Genomic DNA, 17,306 nt, shown 5'->3' with positions numbered 1-17,306 from the left:
TTTCTTATTTTGGTGTAACTCTAAAACAAATGACTGCAGATACTTGAAATTTTCACTGAATGTTTGAATGTTTATATAGGCATTTTATACATTATATATAATGTTCAAAATATTTAGATTTGTTTTAAGCTGTTTACTGACATTTTAATTTTTCAACTTTATTGGTTTTTTTTTCTATAAATATCGATAAAATTTTTTTTGTTGGGTAGAAAAGCTTGAAAATTTAATACAAGGCTTCTAACACATTGTAACAATAGCAGTTGAAAAATATTAAAAATACATAGTCACAATTTTTTTTTACAAGCATTCAAATTTTAATTTTGACAACATAAAAATTTTTCTTTTTTAATCTAAGATTTGAAAATTTTTAATAATTTATAATATATCTTTGACAGATAAACCGTTTCCGCTCAGAATCGTTTTTCGTATACAATGATATAATATCTTTGGATTCAAATTTCAAATTGGATCCATTACAGTAACCCATTTGTAACCTACTGTACAGCAGTGCGACACCCACTTTCCCGCTTTTTTTATTTTTAATCCTATTTGAGTATTAAACTACTAGAACAAACAGACCTATATTAATTTCATAGATTTCCAACATATATTATATTATATAGCTTTAATGAATAGTGAGTGGAGCATAAGTTTCAAATGGTTTTAAATTATATTTTATATTTTAGTTTGATAACCTATTTTAGGGTACAAAAAATATTCAGAAGTATTGTATATTATTATAATGGATTAAAAAATTGATACTGTTACTACTTCAGAAATATTGTTTTTGTAGCAATCAGGAATTTTATTAAGGATATCTGGATTACTCTTAATTTTAATTTAATTATTTAAATTTTAAAGTCATAGACGTTCATTTTCTATAGTCCTAAATTTATATAAGTATTATCAAATTACATACCTATTAAAAATATAATGAATTATGTTATATTAATGATCTAAAAACAAATCAATGCATAAAAAAAAACAGGAAAGTGGATATCACTGTGCTGTACAGTAGGTTACAAGTGGGATACTGTAATGGATGGAATTAAATTTGAATTCAATGATATTCTATCATTGTATAGGAAAAACGATTCTGAGCAGAGATGGTTTATCTGTCTGTGATATATTATAATAGATATAAATAATTATTAAAATATTTGACTTTCCGGTGGACATTTTTTTTTTTTATTTGATAAAGTAAACAAACTTATAAAGAATCTTGAATTAAATTTTCAAATCTTAGATTTAAAATAAATTTTTTTATGAATTTCTATCAAAGATAAGTTGAATATAGCCGTAACTTTTACGTATTTAGTCAAAATTTTAACTTTAAATGCTTATAAAAAAATCGTGTCAATGTATTTTTAATATTTTTCAACTGCTATTGTTACAATATGTTAGAAGCCTTGTATTAAATTTTCAAGCTTTTCTACCCAACAAATAAATTTTTATCGATATTTAAAGAAAAAAAAACCAAAAAAGTTGAAAAATTAAAATGTCAGAAAACAGCTCAAAACTAATCAAAATATTTTGAAAATTTTGTCTCCAAAAATATAGTACACTAGAAAGTGTTATTTTTTAAAAAGGTGAACAAATTTAAGATATTAATACTAATATATTGTAACTAATAATACTCAATAACCTATATGGGTTTTCAGTTGATTCTTCCATTTCAAATTGGCAATACAATGCAATATAATAGTTATTTATTCGATACTGAAAAAATATTTTAAAATAATAACCCAACAACCTAAGACGAAATATTTATTTTTTAATAATATTACAATCATAGATTTTTAGACCGTGAAAAACTTGAATACCAACGGGTTCTTTTTTTTGAATGAAATTATACCTATGTGTAAATTCACAAAAACCGTATCTCGTATTATTGTGAAATGTGTTATTGATAGACGATACACAGGATCTTCATAACATTTTAGATAAATATTATAGACTATTAAATTTTATAAATAGCATATACAATTAAATTTAATTAGGTAAGATATATTATACTACGGTGTATGACATTAATTAATGTAACTGCTTTTATTTTATTGTTAATTGTAATTAACAAAAAAATAAAAGCAGGTACATGGATTAAATATCATACACCAGAGTATACTGAGTAGATTCTTTACCTAATTAAATTCAAATTGTACATGTATAAATAGCATATTTATGTCTCTTAATAGTCTATAAAATATATTTAAAATCATCTTAATCTTCGAAAAAATGATTTAATATTAAGATGGCGACTTCCTTTTTAGATAAACCTACAAAATTAAAATTAAAGGCAATATTAACTGATTATTGTTGAACAATTGTAAATATCAATGCTATAATTCATCCAATCAATATTTTTTGTTCACATACGTATCTTTTTTTTATTTTTACTAGATTTTATATTTTTTATTTATAAATTAAGATAACTTTGATATTAAGGTTTTGACAGAAAATTGCATATATTATTATTGTTCATATTAATAAGTGACCATATAAGAAATCATACATAATATATAAGTAAAACATAAGTTAAATTAAATATTAATATTAATTTATAATTTAAAATATTACAAACATTAAGATCTACCTCATATAATGTTACAATACAAACATATTACCGAATGAAAAAAAAATCTTTCCATCTATCATACATTCCACTAAGATCACTAGTGGAGGGTTTTTGATGACGGTGGTTATATAATTTAGACAGTTAAATATATCATTTAAAAGAACCAAGGGTTGATTCTTCTTTTTATCAGCAATGTTTTTCATCATCTAACATAAAAGAGCATAAGTTATAATAATATTTACTATTATATTTTATTCCTAACAGCAACACGGTACACGCATGCACAAAATATTATGAACTTAACACTCTTATTCTTAATCTTATATTATAAAGTCTATTCTTATTTACCTCCGGTATCAACATTCTTGGTTTTTTGCTGAATATAACTGATTCTATATCGTCTTGAATTACCTAAAACAAATTACATACCATTTATAATGATAACATATGCAATGAATTTGATCATTTACATAAGTTTTTTTTTTAATTCTACCTCTTACATGTTTCAAACTGTGTGTTAAATTCGTTTCATGTGATTTCGCTAGCAGTATACTTTTATACATATAAATAGACAACGGTTAAGATATACTAAGTAATAATCATATATACAATGATATTCAATTTAGTTAAACATTATGTAATTTAATTCGTTTTATCGAGAACAGACTAAGAATAATTCAAATATTCGATTGAATGATATTTAGGTCTATTATTGCTATTTAATTAAATCTATCTTCTGACCATAGTTCTAATATACATATATCTGTACCGAATTTCATCGCAATCAGTTCAGCCGTTTAGAAATGCATATAGGACAAACAGACAGAAATCCATTTTTATATATATAGGTATATAAATATAGCTTTAGAAGTCATCGTCCACGGATGGTGAGCCAGACTACAGTGAACGGAACAGTCCTGTATATTTGCATGAGTAATTTCACGGGATAAACAAAACATTATACGTACGTATAGTTTTTATTATATATTAAAAATTATTATGTTTATATATTAATTTGTCTAAAACGTTATACACAGAAATAAGCTAACATTTTTATAATATAATAATATACTATTATTATATTATAAATCATTGTTTTTCTGTCGTCACAGCTATTTAGAAATTACCATGTATCTAAATTAAATTAATTAATTGAAAATAAAAATAATACAATGACCAACATTAAATCATGTAATGGCTGGCTATTAAGATATTTATAATTTTAATGTTTAGATCATATAGGCGTGCACACGGGAGGTGTAGGGTATGCAACTGCACCCCCAGCGAGTTCAGCTTAGAAATAGATAGATAGATAAATAATACTTTTTAAGTTATAATTTTTTTCAAACCCGCAGTCACGCGATGAGTTCAAACCCCACGACCCCCCCCCCCCTCTTGAGTACGCCCCTGGCTCAAAACAAATCAAAATATTTTGAAAATATTATAAAATATAGAAAATGTTAGCAGCACAGCTATGACAGACACTCAAAAAACACATCCAACAAACTTGTTGGACATTGTTGGATCAATCTCAGAATTTGTTGGACATTATTTTCGCCGGTAGAGCTTTCGACATTTTTGTGCTGCCAAAATTACTACAACAGCACAACTTTACGTCAGAAAAATTTCACCCCTATAAAAAATTTCAAGAGTGATTTGTTGGATATCGTTGGACTAATCTGACAATTTGTTGGACTTTATTTTTACAGGGAACTTTTTTCCAAGTTATGCTGCCAAATATACTACAGCAGCACAACTTCATATCTATGTATCTTTAATATTTTTCAAATGCTATTGAAATAATATGTAAGAAGCCTTATATTAAATTTTGAAGCTTTTTGACCCAACTAATTTTGTTTTATTGACATTAATAGAAAAAAAAAACTAAAAAACTTGAAAAATTAATATGTCAGTAAAAAACTCAAAACTAATCAAAACAATTTGAAATCCTTATCAAATATAGAAAATGCCTATATAAACATTCAGTGAAAATTTCAAGTATCTAGAGTCATTTGAATTAGAATTACATTGATATAAGAAAATCGCTAAATGAGAAATCTAGTTAAAATCCAATATGTTAAAAATTTAAATTTGAAACACTCACAAACACTTAATTTAAATTTCTGGTGGATATTTTTTTGTATAATAAACGTTGACAAACTTATAAGAAACTTTATATTAAATTTTCAAATCTTAGATTTAAAAAGAAAAACTTTTATGAATTTCTAGCTTAAATAATTTACGAATTTTCGTGATTATATTATGTAAAAATTCAACTGCTACTGTAAAAATATGTTAGGAGTCTTGTATTTAATTTACAAATCTTGATTTAAAAAGAAAAACTTTTATGAATTTCTAACATAAAATAATTTACGAATTTTCGTGATTTTTACATAATATGTTGTCAAAATTCAAACTTTGAATGCTTATAAAAAAAATTGTGACTATATATTTTATTTATTACTGATCTGCCATTGTAACAATATGTTTAAAACCTTGTATTAAATTTTCAAGATCTTCTACCCAAAAAATAAATTTTTATCGATATTAATTTAAAAAAAACTAATAATGATCGAAAATTGCATGGTGGATAGTATATACTCATATAAACATTCGGTGAAAATTGCATGTATCTATGGTCATTTTTTCAAAAGTTACATCAAAAACCAAAATTGATATTGTCGAAAATTGATTGTGCGTAAAATTTCCCGTTTTTTCCCTTAATTTTAGTTTGTATTTATCGATTATTTAGAAAAGTATTAAGAATTTTTTACTTTTGACCCCCCAAAGTACCAATGAGATTCACTTTCTGCTCGAACGAGGTACTGAAGTCAAAAATCGAAGCACTTTTACTGCCCCAAAACGTGATGACAGACACAAAAAAAAATATTCATGGTTTTGACAAATTTTTCTTAATATTTGAAATTCAAATGCTAATAAAAAAAAATTGTGCTTATTTATTCTTATAATTTTTTGATCACTATAAGAATAACTTATGAGGAACTTTGTATTAAATTTTAAAGTATTTAGATAGGGCTAAAAAAATTTTATCGACACTTCAAAAAAATTTTTTTAGAAAAATTAAAAATTTCAGTCGTCTATAAATATCTCAAAGAAAATTAAATCATGTAAAGAAAATGCCAATCTAAATAACTGGTGAATTTTTTAAGTATCTATGACTTATACTTTTTGAATAATAACAAATATTGAAAATCGTTTCAGGATAAATCGTTATCGTTACGCTATTTCGTAAAAATTTAAAATTCAAATGATGTTTCAAGTTTTCTCTATAGCTACTTGAAGGAAACTAATGGAAAACTTAGTGTTGTATTTTTAATCCTTAGTTAACACAAAAATTTTTATGATTTTTCAACTTCAAAATTCCTTGCAAATTTTCGCGTTTTCGACAGATTTCGTTAAAATTTGACTATAAACGCTTATAAAAAGAAAATGGTGACTAATGATTTTTAATTTTTTTTAGCTACAATAAGAACAATTCATAAGGAACCTTTTATTAAATTTTCAAGTTTTTTTGGTCATCCAACATTTTTTTACCGACACTTCAAAAAAATTTTTTCATAAAAATCGAAAATTTCAGTGATCTATAAATAACTCAACAAAAGTCAAAAATTTTTTAAAATTAAACTGTATATAGATAACACTAATTTAAATATTTGGGGAAAGTTTCAAGTATTTAAAATGATTAGTTTTTGAATTACAACCATATACAAAAATTGATTTAGTCGAAAACTGGTTTTGTGTAAAAATTCCGTTTTTCTGTCACTTTTTTTTTGTTTTTCTCGATTTTTTTGAAAACTGTTGGAAAGTGTTTACTTTTGACCTCTATAATACACCAAGTATATTCACTTTTACATCGGAAACCACCCCCAAAGTTTGAAATTGAAGCATTATTTCTAATAGTTATGCTGTACGCAGACACACAAAAAAAAAACACACATCATTGTAAAATCAATGCATTCATCACTCCACGCCGTTCAGAATCTAAAACATTGATACAGAAAAATTTTTAAAAAATTTTGCAAATGCTCATGATAGAAAAATACCATTAATTTATTAAAATGTTATCTATTGACTATAAAATTGATTTGTTTTCTTTTTTCTTACTCTTATTTTACAGGTAAACTACAAATTAGTTATATATTATAATATTAATACATTTTTATAAAATTAGTAAGATACTATTAGTTGTGTATAAAATGTTGAGTAGAGTATACCATTTTTATGATTGACTTACATTACTCATGATAGTGTCATATATAGTGTTGTGATTGCATGTAGAGGGGCGGTGGGATTCCCCATATAGATCTTATAACGGGATGTTTTATATTCATAGTTTTGTTAAAGCCTTAAAGGGGCTGTAGCCCACCGGAATTTTAACCCTAGTTAAACCTATGACCTTTTTATAAAAATTAGCGATATTTGATTGAAAAAATTTTAAAAAAAGGGAAAAAATAGTTGATACGGTAAATATTTTTGTGTAAGGCGCAAATAGGTGGACAATCTTGTGTAATCACCGTATTGTGTTACGCGGTAAATTAGTGTGCTCCAAGGGAGAATTTTCCACTTGAAAAAAAAATTTTACCGTGGAAAAGCTGGCTGTGAACATACAAATATATACTACTAGCATTAATTAAAAAATTAATTATTTAATCGACTCATTTTTATTACATAGTTTTTCAAAAATTCCACCTTTAACCTAAAAAATATAATTTCGTATAGAATAACACAGAATAAAATATAAATTGGGGCAATAATAAATTATACACAGCTATACAGTTATATAAGATAATAACTTCGTTGCGGTATAGTACAAACAATAATGTGTTAGTATTTTAATATTTAGTAGAATTTGTAATATATAATTTCTTATAACAGTTATGGAGTTGCTGAATTTATTGGAAAGCCGGCCGTTGAACTTGAGACAAATACCATCATTATCTATTTACAGTATGAACACTTCTTTTACTAAAAGAAAAAAGCATTGTATTAATATCACTTAAAAACATAGTATATAGATTACACCTTATAAATAAATAAATAATAATGCTCACACCACAGAATAGATTTAATTTATTCTGTGCTTACGCTTCAAACTACGGTTTCAAAACAACTCTACGACGTTTAACAACGTAACACGTTTTCGTGGGCTTTATAAAAAAAGAACAATGATAAGAATATTTCATAAAAAATTTCTTAGGAACATTTTGGACGCAGATTGAATTTATAGTTGGAACACAAGAAGAATAGAACATAATAAAATAGAGTAATTAGTATCAGATTAAAATTGTATAAGAGGATTAAGATTAAGAAACATATTTCTTCATTATTTTGGTTCATCCATTTTGTTAAACCCTTAGATTGTATATGATCTAAGGTTAAACCTATAGATTCTATAGTGTCCACAATCTTCTAAGTAAACAAACCTAAAAATATGATAACAACATGAATATACAGACGTATATGTTAAACTTACTGACGTAACAGCTGCAGTATACCTATAACCCAGGGGTGGTCACTAACCTTTATTTTGGAAGCAGCAAATTTATGAAGCTATTTTGAAGTGAGCCACTTTGTTAAAATAGGTAGGTATGTTTATAAAACGAAAATATATTTTTGATTTTATAACAAATAAAGGAACATTCATTTTTTACACTACACAGAGCATAATTGTTGAGATATTAAGATAGTAGGTATTTAAGAAATACCGAGCTTAGTTTAAGAAAAACTATTTCAAGAACGTCTACTGTCTCTCGATCCTTCGGGATCTGGGTAAGTTATTATTCATATAATAATTAACTCTTAACAACAAAATGTCAAAAAAAACTCAGTCACCGCTGGCATCGCCGGCCCGGCCGTTATCTAAAACCACTAATGGCTCATTACGCCCATCATTATAACCAAGCACAATCAAACAAACTCTAATCTCAATCGGTCGATAATCGAAAATACACTTTCTGATAAAGACTGGGTAATTGCTACACCTAAAAATAATAAATGACCTTCAACTTAATTACCTGGACTATCTCCAATATATAAACACCCAAGAGGAATCTTTCTCACAACACCGAATCGATACGGTAATCTCGACATCGAAGATGATCATAATATGGAAACGACCGAATCTACCGAACCTATAATCCACAAACCACCACCTATTTTTATAAAATCCTATGTAAATTTTCTTAAATTTTGCACTGCAATTAAACTATGTTGCGACACTGATGATTTTACTTACAAGAGTAACACATCAGGAATCAAACTACAATTATTAAATACACTTGATACCTTCAGAAAAGCTGTCCAATTACTTAAATTGAAAGAAGTCAATTTCCACACCTACCAGATCAAAGACGAAAAAACATTCCGAGTAGTACTCCGTAATTTACATTAGTTTACTCCCCTTGACTTTATTAAAGACGAATTATCATAGCATGGTTTCAAAGTTAAGCAAGTTACAAACGTTCTGCAGAATCAAACAAAAACCGCTCCCTCTCTTCTTCGTAGATCTTGAACCCGAATCAAATAATAACGACATATTCAAAATAAACCTAATTTTCCACTCAGTAGTCAAATTCGATGAACCTCACTCGAAAAAACAATTAACCCAATGCCATAGATGCCAAAACTTTGGGCACACAAAGAACTATTGAAACTACCCAGACCCGTTGCGTAAAATGTGACGGTTCTCACTCGACGAATGAATGTTCCAAGTCCAAAGATGAGCCACCTAAATGTACATTATGCGGAGGGCCCCATCCAGCCAACTATCGAGGATGCCCAGCCTACAAAAGTTACCAACAGCCTGCCTAACCTTTTTTCTTTTTTTTAACGTGTTATCGCAGGGGGCCGGAAATACCTGGTGAGGCAATTCGCCAGCTCCCCCGCATCGTTTAGTTTATTGGTTGGTTCAAAATAATATACAAAAAAAAAAACACAACATTTTTTTTTTTAGAAATTACGACCACAGCCGTGGTTCAAAAAAGAACAGATAGCCCTACGCTATCTAAAAAATAGTGGCCTTTGGCCCATAATAAAGCAGACTTAACTAACGAGTTCGTTAATAAGGCATTAGCTTGTGGTCCTCGTTGGCGTTCTCTTTCCTCCTTCTCTCTTGCGATCAGGATGAGATCCACGTACTTGTTTACTGCATCCCAGTTGCGCGTAGATTCCTGCATGACTGCGATGGCGTTTGGTGGAGTGAAGTCCGTGTTGATTTGCACCTCCAGTTCCCTCCTCTGCTGCCACCACCTGTCGCACGAGAATAACGCGTGTTCCGGGTCGTCCATCGCCGCTCCGCAGTCGACACAGCTGGTATTTTCGGCTTTTTGTATCTTGCATAGGTATTTGCCAAAGCACCCATGCCCGGAGAGAAACTGTGCAAGATGATAATTCACCTTGCCGAATCTCCTACTCGTCCAACTTGCTACGTTCGGAATTAGCGTTTTGGTCCAACGACCGGTTTCGGCACCTCCCATCTCTTCTGTCACTCAGTTTCAATGGGGTAATGGGTGATGTGTTTGGCATAGTAGCCTGCCTAACCCAACCTACCTGCTGACCCTCACATTAAAATCGCAACCTAGATATACTCGACTTCTTCATAACAAATATCCCAAACCATCTTAATATATCAGTAATATCTGTCATATCTCCAGTGACCACACCCCCGTAATCCTCTCAATTGGTGGATCACCTAAACAAAATGATTGGCCCTCACTCACCAAAGGACCCATCGTCTGGGATTTATTCAAAACAAATCTTGACAATTTAATAGATCTTAGAGTTTCACTTAAAACACAAGATCAAGTTGAGAATGCAGCACAAAACTTGGTTGAAATTATAAAAAAGCAGCTATTTCCTCAACTAAATCTACCCCCGTTAATTCACCACCTAAAAACACTCTCCATTCAACTTACGATTCCTTTTAAACCAAAAAAGAAATGCGAGATCTACATGGCAAAATTCTCGTCTCCCCAGCGGCAAAAAAATATTCTATCACCTCTCAAATCTTCTAAAAAAAGAACTTATCAAGCACAAAGCCATACAGTATGAGAATTATATCTACTCTTTAAAACCCACTCCCAATTTCTTTATGGAGAGTCACAAAAAATTAACTAAAATCCGAGAAATCATTCCACCTCTCCTCACAAGTAATAATCTGCTAGCGTCAACAGACGAAGAAAAATCCCTTATTTTTGCCGAACATCTAGCTAATACCTTCAAGCCCCACCAAGACATTTTTCCAAATACTGAACACTTGAGCCAAGTTAATGAGTTTATCTCTTCCCGGTACCAATGTCTCCTTCTACAAAATCAATTTCACCTAACAAAATTTTTTTTCTTATCAAGAAATTACCATGATTTAATCACAAATAAAGTTTTAAAAAACCTGTCAAGAAAATTATAGTAATTATAGTAGTATAAAAATGTCAATAATAATAGCGTGTCCACATCTTCATAAAATTTCTTAATAAAATGTTTGATTTAAAAATAAAATATTTTATAAATTTCCAACTGAAAAATGATTTGCAACTTTTCGAAATACACGATTTAATTTAAGAGCGTTCTCCCGAAATTAAACTATTGCGATTCAACGAGACAAAACGTCTTCGTACACCATTGCTCGAAAATAAAAAAATTAAAAACAAGTGTTAACATTTTTAATATAGTTCAATGACAAGTATTGGACTAACCTCTAATCAAATAAACTAATTATGTTCTTTGTGTGAGCCGTGAGTAGTAGGATTAATTTAATATAATAAGTATAAAATAAAATGTATATCTTATCGAATCAAAATAATTATGTTGGGTCCTGTGATACCCAAAAACTGGAGTTTTATTATATATATTAGTATAAATGCAAAAATAGGTAAGTAGTTAGTTTCTTTTATCTCTAACAATTATGATATTATAAAGTTGAAATGTGGTTCGTATATGTGGTTTGTATATTTGAAGTTTTGTTTTTAAAGATGTGAATTTATTTTTAGAAAGTAATACTTTTAGAGAACGGGAGCGGGCATTAATTATTAATTTTTTTTATAATATGATTTTGCCATGTTAGTCTTTTATCAAAGTTTAGTCCTAAGTATATTTTAATAGTGTCAAGAGCAGGGATACTGGGATAGGTAAGTTATTTACAGTTACGTTAGGGCAAAGTCCGTGTATAATTTTTTAATTTTTTTTCGTCACAAAATTAACTGCTTACATGTAACCCTGCTCATAATCTAAAACCAAAAAAAATATAGTAATACAAATAATTCATAAATGACAATAGGTATTTTATAAGTAGGTTGTCGATAGACATTTTTTCTATAGTTGTAGAACCTTTAAATTTATAAAAACAAATGTTTTTGTGATTATTTTATACAGTAATTCATATAATAATAATACGTATAAACATGATATACTTATATATATAGGTAAGAGAATAAAAATAAAATAAATAAAGTGAAATATTAATATTTTATAATAAACTATAATGTATTTTCTAATATACTTATAAAAGTACGAATTTAATTTAAATTATATGGATACAATAACTTTATATGCAAAGTCACAAAAAATATGATTTACTTTTTAGTAGAAATTTGTCTTAAGAACATATAAATGCTGTTTTGGTCGAATGGACATAGTTTATAGGTTTTCGTACACTCTCCATTCTTCCCAGCTTCAAGAGCTGATTTGAATCTTGAACCATCAATCATAAAATTCATTACAGAGTTCCTAAGAAAAGTTTTGCAATAAATTATTGAAAAAACGCTTTTTTATCGTGACTCTAAAAACAATATAAACAATACATACTGTGTTAATGTATTTATTGAAGTGTCCACAAAATTGTTGACTGCTGATTTTTCTTTAACTTGTTCCGTGGACTGTATATAAGTACAAAGTGCTTTTTGCATACACTCTGTTGTATTTATATTATATTTGGACATGGACTCTTCAAACTTTGTGATTATACCATTTAAACCAGACATTAGATCCTCACCTAAGTGTTAAACGGAATGGTTTCTTTTAAAAATCAATAAAATGTAAAAAAACAAAATAAAATGCATTGAATTATTTCAGTCTTTTTATACCTATCTACTTTGTTTATCAACTTAGGTTTAATATAAACCTCCAACTAAGTAGAATAATGTAATTTTATAAGACATAGTTATAGGTTATTTTATAAGTAATAATCAAAATAAGTTATAAAAAAGTATAAAAAATATATAAAAATTAAGTAAAGGTAAAACAAATGAATTTAAATAAATTAAGGCCATCTAAAAAATTATTATAATATACATCTAATATTAATTATAATAATTAATTATGATTGTGGTAACTCACTCCTTCCATATCCTGAGTAACTGCTGCCAACTGGATGAGCACCAAAAAGATTGGTTGTTGAAAACAGTAAGTAAAGAATCTTCGGGATGAAAATTAAAATACCAAGCCCTACGACAGCGCCAACAACTAGACCTCCTATATCAATTTTATTGGATCCATAGCTACTGATTGAATTTCCTTGATATCCCTTAAACAAAAATATTATCTTAATAAAAATTATTTTTAATTTATATAACAAGTATGCAATAGATTTTTTGTACCTCATCCTCACCTACCTGAAAAACTTCTTTGCTTACTCTCTTCGTAATTTACTACAATATTACTTTACATTATATACACCTAACATATATTATATTTAAAAAGTCAAAAAACAATTAAAAAAATATTTCTATAGTTCTAAATCTGTTTATTAGTAAATAATTTTAAGTTTTGTAAATTTAATGAATGCATACAATCAATACTACATCACACATTGTAATGTTATATCCTATATTAGTTTATACTCACGCCCATTCCAGTCGAGGCTCCGCCAAAAGAAGACGGTATGTATCCAAATCTAGCCTCAGGAGACCTTCCAGCATTTGTTTTGTTTTCATTTTGTACGCCTTCAAAATACGTAACAGGACTCGGTAGCATACCACTATATAATTAGAAAAAAAACCTCAAATATTATTAAAGAGATTCAATTTAACCTCGAACATAATAACATTAAAAAAAAAAAAAAAACGTAATACTAAATACTATATTATAATATATAATAAGGATTAGGAGGTGGCTAAGCTCAGTTAGATTTAACTTACCTAACCTACTAAGTTATATTGAACACATTAGAAAAATGTATAATTTATTTTTATTATTTTTATATTTTTATATGAAGTGGTAATTAAGTAGGTAATCACATTTGAAATAATAATATTGAGCACTCTGTTCGTAATTTTAATAATTATAAATTTATAAATATAATAATATACATTTCAATATTTACTCATACTATAATTTGAAATAAAGGGGATACCACTGTGCCTTTTATAATACTTTATTTAGGACCAGTTTGGTGAATATTGAGGTTATGTGGGCAATGTTTTTGTTGGACCTATGTAGTGGGTGTTATAAGTGTTACCTCAGAGACACTTCGATTGATGAATATGAACCATTAGATGAATACATGAACTATGGTCCTAAACAATTTATATTTGCATCAAGTCACAAAGCTCCGTGTCACTACACAGCTCGATCTGCCTCAAGCTGGATCTATCTATAATAATTATATTGTAGAATGTTCAAAAATATATGCACAAAAGTATAAATAGGTATGTGTGATTGTTTTACTATAGTTTATTTTATATGAATACTAAAATATTTTTAATCATCAATTACAAATTATGCTGTACAATACTACAATATGTTTTAAATAAATTCAGTGGTGACATAAGGTAGGGATACGGGATATTGGTACACAGTTTCTGAATATTATCTCTTGCCTGATTTTTAAGATTTATTTATTACTAATGCCAATAGTTGAAGTGCAGAAATTCTTGTAGGAAAAATATATTTATTATAATAGCAAGTAAATAGAATGATATATATTATTATATCGTATATCTTGATAATTTAATGATAATCTATTAATAGGCAATTCATATACGAGTATAATACCATAGTAATTGTATAGATGGCCTAGAGTCTTTATACTAAAAAAAAAAATAAAAATTGTGTAGATTCATGTACATTCCCCCACTATTATACATTTCTTAGTGTTGCGTACATCATTAATTGCATTTACTTTGTTAGTTTGGCCTATAATAAGTATTCCGACCGTGAAGATATTTTTTTGCGATAAAATAATATGATAATTTACTATGAAATAAATGTATATTAAATTATATTTTTAGTAATAATAATTATAAGTAATGATGTTTTTAATTTAAATTCAGAGTGATAGGGAAATTTTAAATTTGATTAATTTTAATAAGGTTCTTATGAATTGGTAGGTAACAGATTTTATTTTAAATACATAAAACAAATGATTATTTACTAATTAACATTTATTTATTATTTAATTACGGTTATAGAAGCCCTTCTGCTCACTCTCAGATTTTTAACTAGTGTTACGCCTAATTATATCAATGTTTTCAAAAATTCATTGAGATAAATTTATAATTAGACTATCTTATCTTAAAATTAAAATTGTTGATGGCCAATTCAAAATTGGCTGTATGTACGTCGACACATCGTATGGTTTTATAAAATTAGAGGCTAGTTTTATATAGTATTATATTTTAATTATGGGTTTATGATCAAACATAGAACAATGAAAGTAAAATAAGTATAATTATTTTGGCTGCGTCCGAATTGCTAGCAAAAGCCCGTTCTTTCAGTGAAAATTAAGTTTAATTAGAAAAGTTCAAAAAAAGTTTAAGTTATACCTAGTATAATAAATAATAATCTATCAACCTGATAATCTGATGGCATGCAATTCAGACCTCGTCCCTCGATGAGGTGGCATGCAATTCGGACAGACCCTTTCAAGAGATGGCATGCAATTCGGACATTCCAATTTATGTTTTTTTTTTTTTTTTTTTTTTTTTGGCATACAATTCGGACGTACGGAATATTTTAAGTATTCAAAAAGGTGTACCTATCCCACCTGGGTCTAATTCCAATATAAATCTAATTTTATAGTCGATTGCATATCAAATAATAAACTGCTTATCAACGATCAACCTCGTAACGAGGTCCTCGTTACTTAAAAGTAACAGATATTATACGTTAATATTCCAATGTACCAAACTAACTAACTAAAAGTATAAAATTATTTGATAATGAATATTCAGTAGTCAATAGGTAATTGAAAGGTGAATAAATTATTGAACTTTTAAAAAATAAAGTGCAACATTAATATTTCAAACACTTACTAACAATACATATTATTGTGTATAAGTTACTTACTTGGATGGCATTTCAAACGAGTTAGGCAGCGCACAAATGACCAGTTGAATAGACGCCAAAACGCATACAACTGATTTGAACACCTGAAAAAAACAATATCCAGATAAACGTGCGAAAAGAACTGAAAACACGTGTTTAATTTTGTTTACCATTGCAGAGCAGTGAATGATAAATTATTCGGTGTGTTTGTCGAAAATCGTAATGTCTCAAAAATTTGTATACATTGCGGTATATATATGGCACACAAGACAATATGCGGATGTCACACACGGAAAGGAAAATAAAAGTGAAAATGTATACTTAGTAATAATCTGTCATAGGCACAGAGTAGTTTTTCCAGAACCATTGTTGGAGGCTGTTGATGAGCAACCATTTGTGACTCTGCACTGGGAAGATTTTTTTTTAATGAATAGTAAATAGTTATTACTTAACGAATTACTACATCGCATTTCTGCAGTGGTTGTGTTACGTATGTTTTGTTTGTTGTGCGTTCACGTAATCTAGATACCTATATATTTTTTGGACACGTAATACATAATAATAGGTATATGGTTTTATTGTGTTTACACTGCAATTAAAACGCTATTTCCAAAAATGTAGGACATAAGTATATGTTAAACGTCGACCGTTTTTCCGGTTGTTAAGTTTTGCTCTCATTTATTATTCGTCGTACCACAATATAATATATGCTAATATTTTGATAAATAGGTACATGACATTATGTTCATTGAATACTGTAGTGTTTTCCACATTAGATACTGTACTTATATATTTAAATTATGAAAAAAAAAATGTTTATAATAATTTCAGTTAGAATGGTTTAGTGACTATATACTTACAAATATTCAAATATACAAATATACAAATCAACCTATCTTGAGGTTAAACCTACTTTAATAATAGTATATATATTATAAGAGTTGTTCATAGTTCATACCAAAATTTTATTTTTTTTGCATTAACGAGTTAAAATTTCAAAGTTAAGTTATTTTTAACTGGTTAGTATAATTAGTAAGTTTAGTTACTTTTTTCATATTGACTGTAATTTAAATCTTCTAATATAATTCCACGTCCAAAAAAATTTGTAGTACCAAGGGTGCTGACTTTTTGTACAACATTACCTACAGTATATAATATGAAAACCTTAAAAAAATCCTACTCACGAAACAAGTTTTTGTTTAATAATTTCTGCTTAAATATTAATATGTTTGATTCAAAAAATTGACATAAACTTTTTTATTTGTTATTATTTTTATATTTCAATAAATACACATCAACAGTTTGATTAATTAGAATATATTATAACCAGGAATAAAAAATACAAACTATATCAATGGTAGTATCATATATTAATATACGAATGATGAACTACTTTAAGTAATACCTACTTAAAAAAACACGATCATTATGTTAGATTATTTACGTTTTTGGG

General features: G+C 27.8%; 2 protein-coding genes across 2 annotated transcripts; both read right to left on the bottom strand.

Annotated features, from left to right (window-relative positions):
• Positions 1 to 9,570: 9,570 nt before the first annotated feature.
• LOC149058791 (uncharacterized) lies at positions 9,571 to 10,071 on the bottom strand. Its single transcript, XM_089218478.1, has one exon. The coding sequence runs from the start codon at positions 10,069 to 10,071 to the stop codon at positions 9,571 to 9,573; it is 501 nt and encodes a 166-aa protein (XP_089074604.1).
• Positions 10,072 to 11,134: 1,063 nt separating this feature from the next.
• LOC107167001 (DM4/DM12 domain-containing protein Desiccate) lies at positions 11,135 to 16,377 on the bottom strand. The gene is given in 9 exon segments (XM_015515894.2): positions 11,135 to 11,817; positions 12,167 to 12,316; positions 12,395 to 12,581; positions 12,926 to 13,112; positions 13,433 to 13,565; positions 15,875 to 15,957; positions 16,024 to 16,043; positions 16,046 to 16,194; positions 16,196 to 16,377. Coding segments are annotated over 9 exon segments (1,044 nt in total). The 5' UTR covers positions 16,324 to 16,377; the 3' UTR covers positions 11,135 to 11,810.
• Between the last annotated feature and the right edge of the window lie 929 nt (positions 16,378 to 17,306).

This window comes from Diuraphis noxia, unplaced genomic scaffold (assembly GCF_037042655.1).
Source record: "Diuraphis noxia isolate RWA-SAM2 unplaced genomic scaffold, SU_Dnox_SAM2 contig0002, whole genome shotgun sequence".
Lineage (NCBI taxonomy): Eukaryota > Metazoa > Arthropoda > Insecta > Hemiptera > Aphididae > Diuraphis > Diuraphis noxia.
This window is presented reverse-complemented; position numbering and strand designations above follow the sequence as displayed.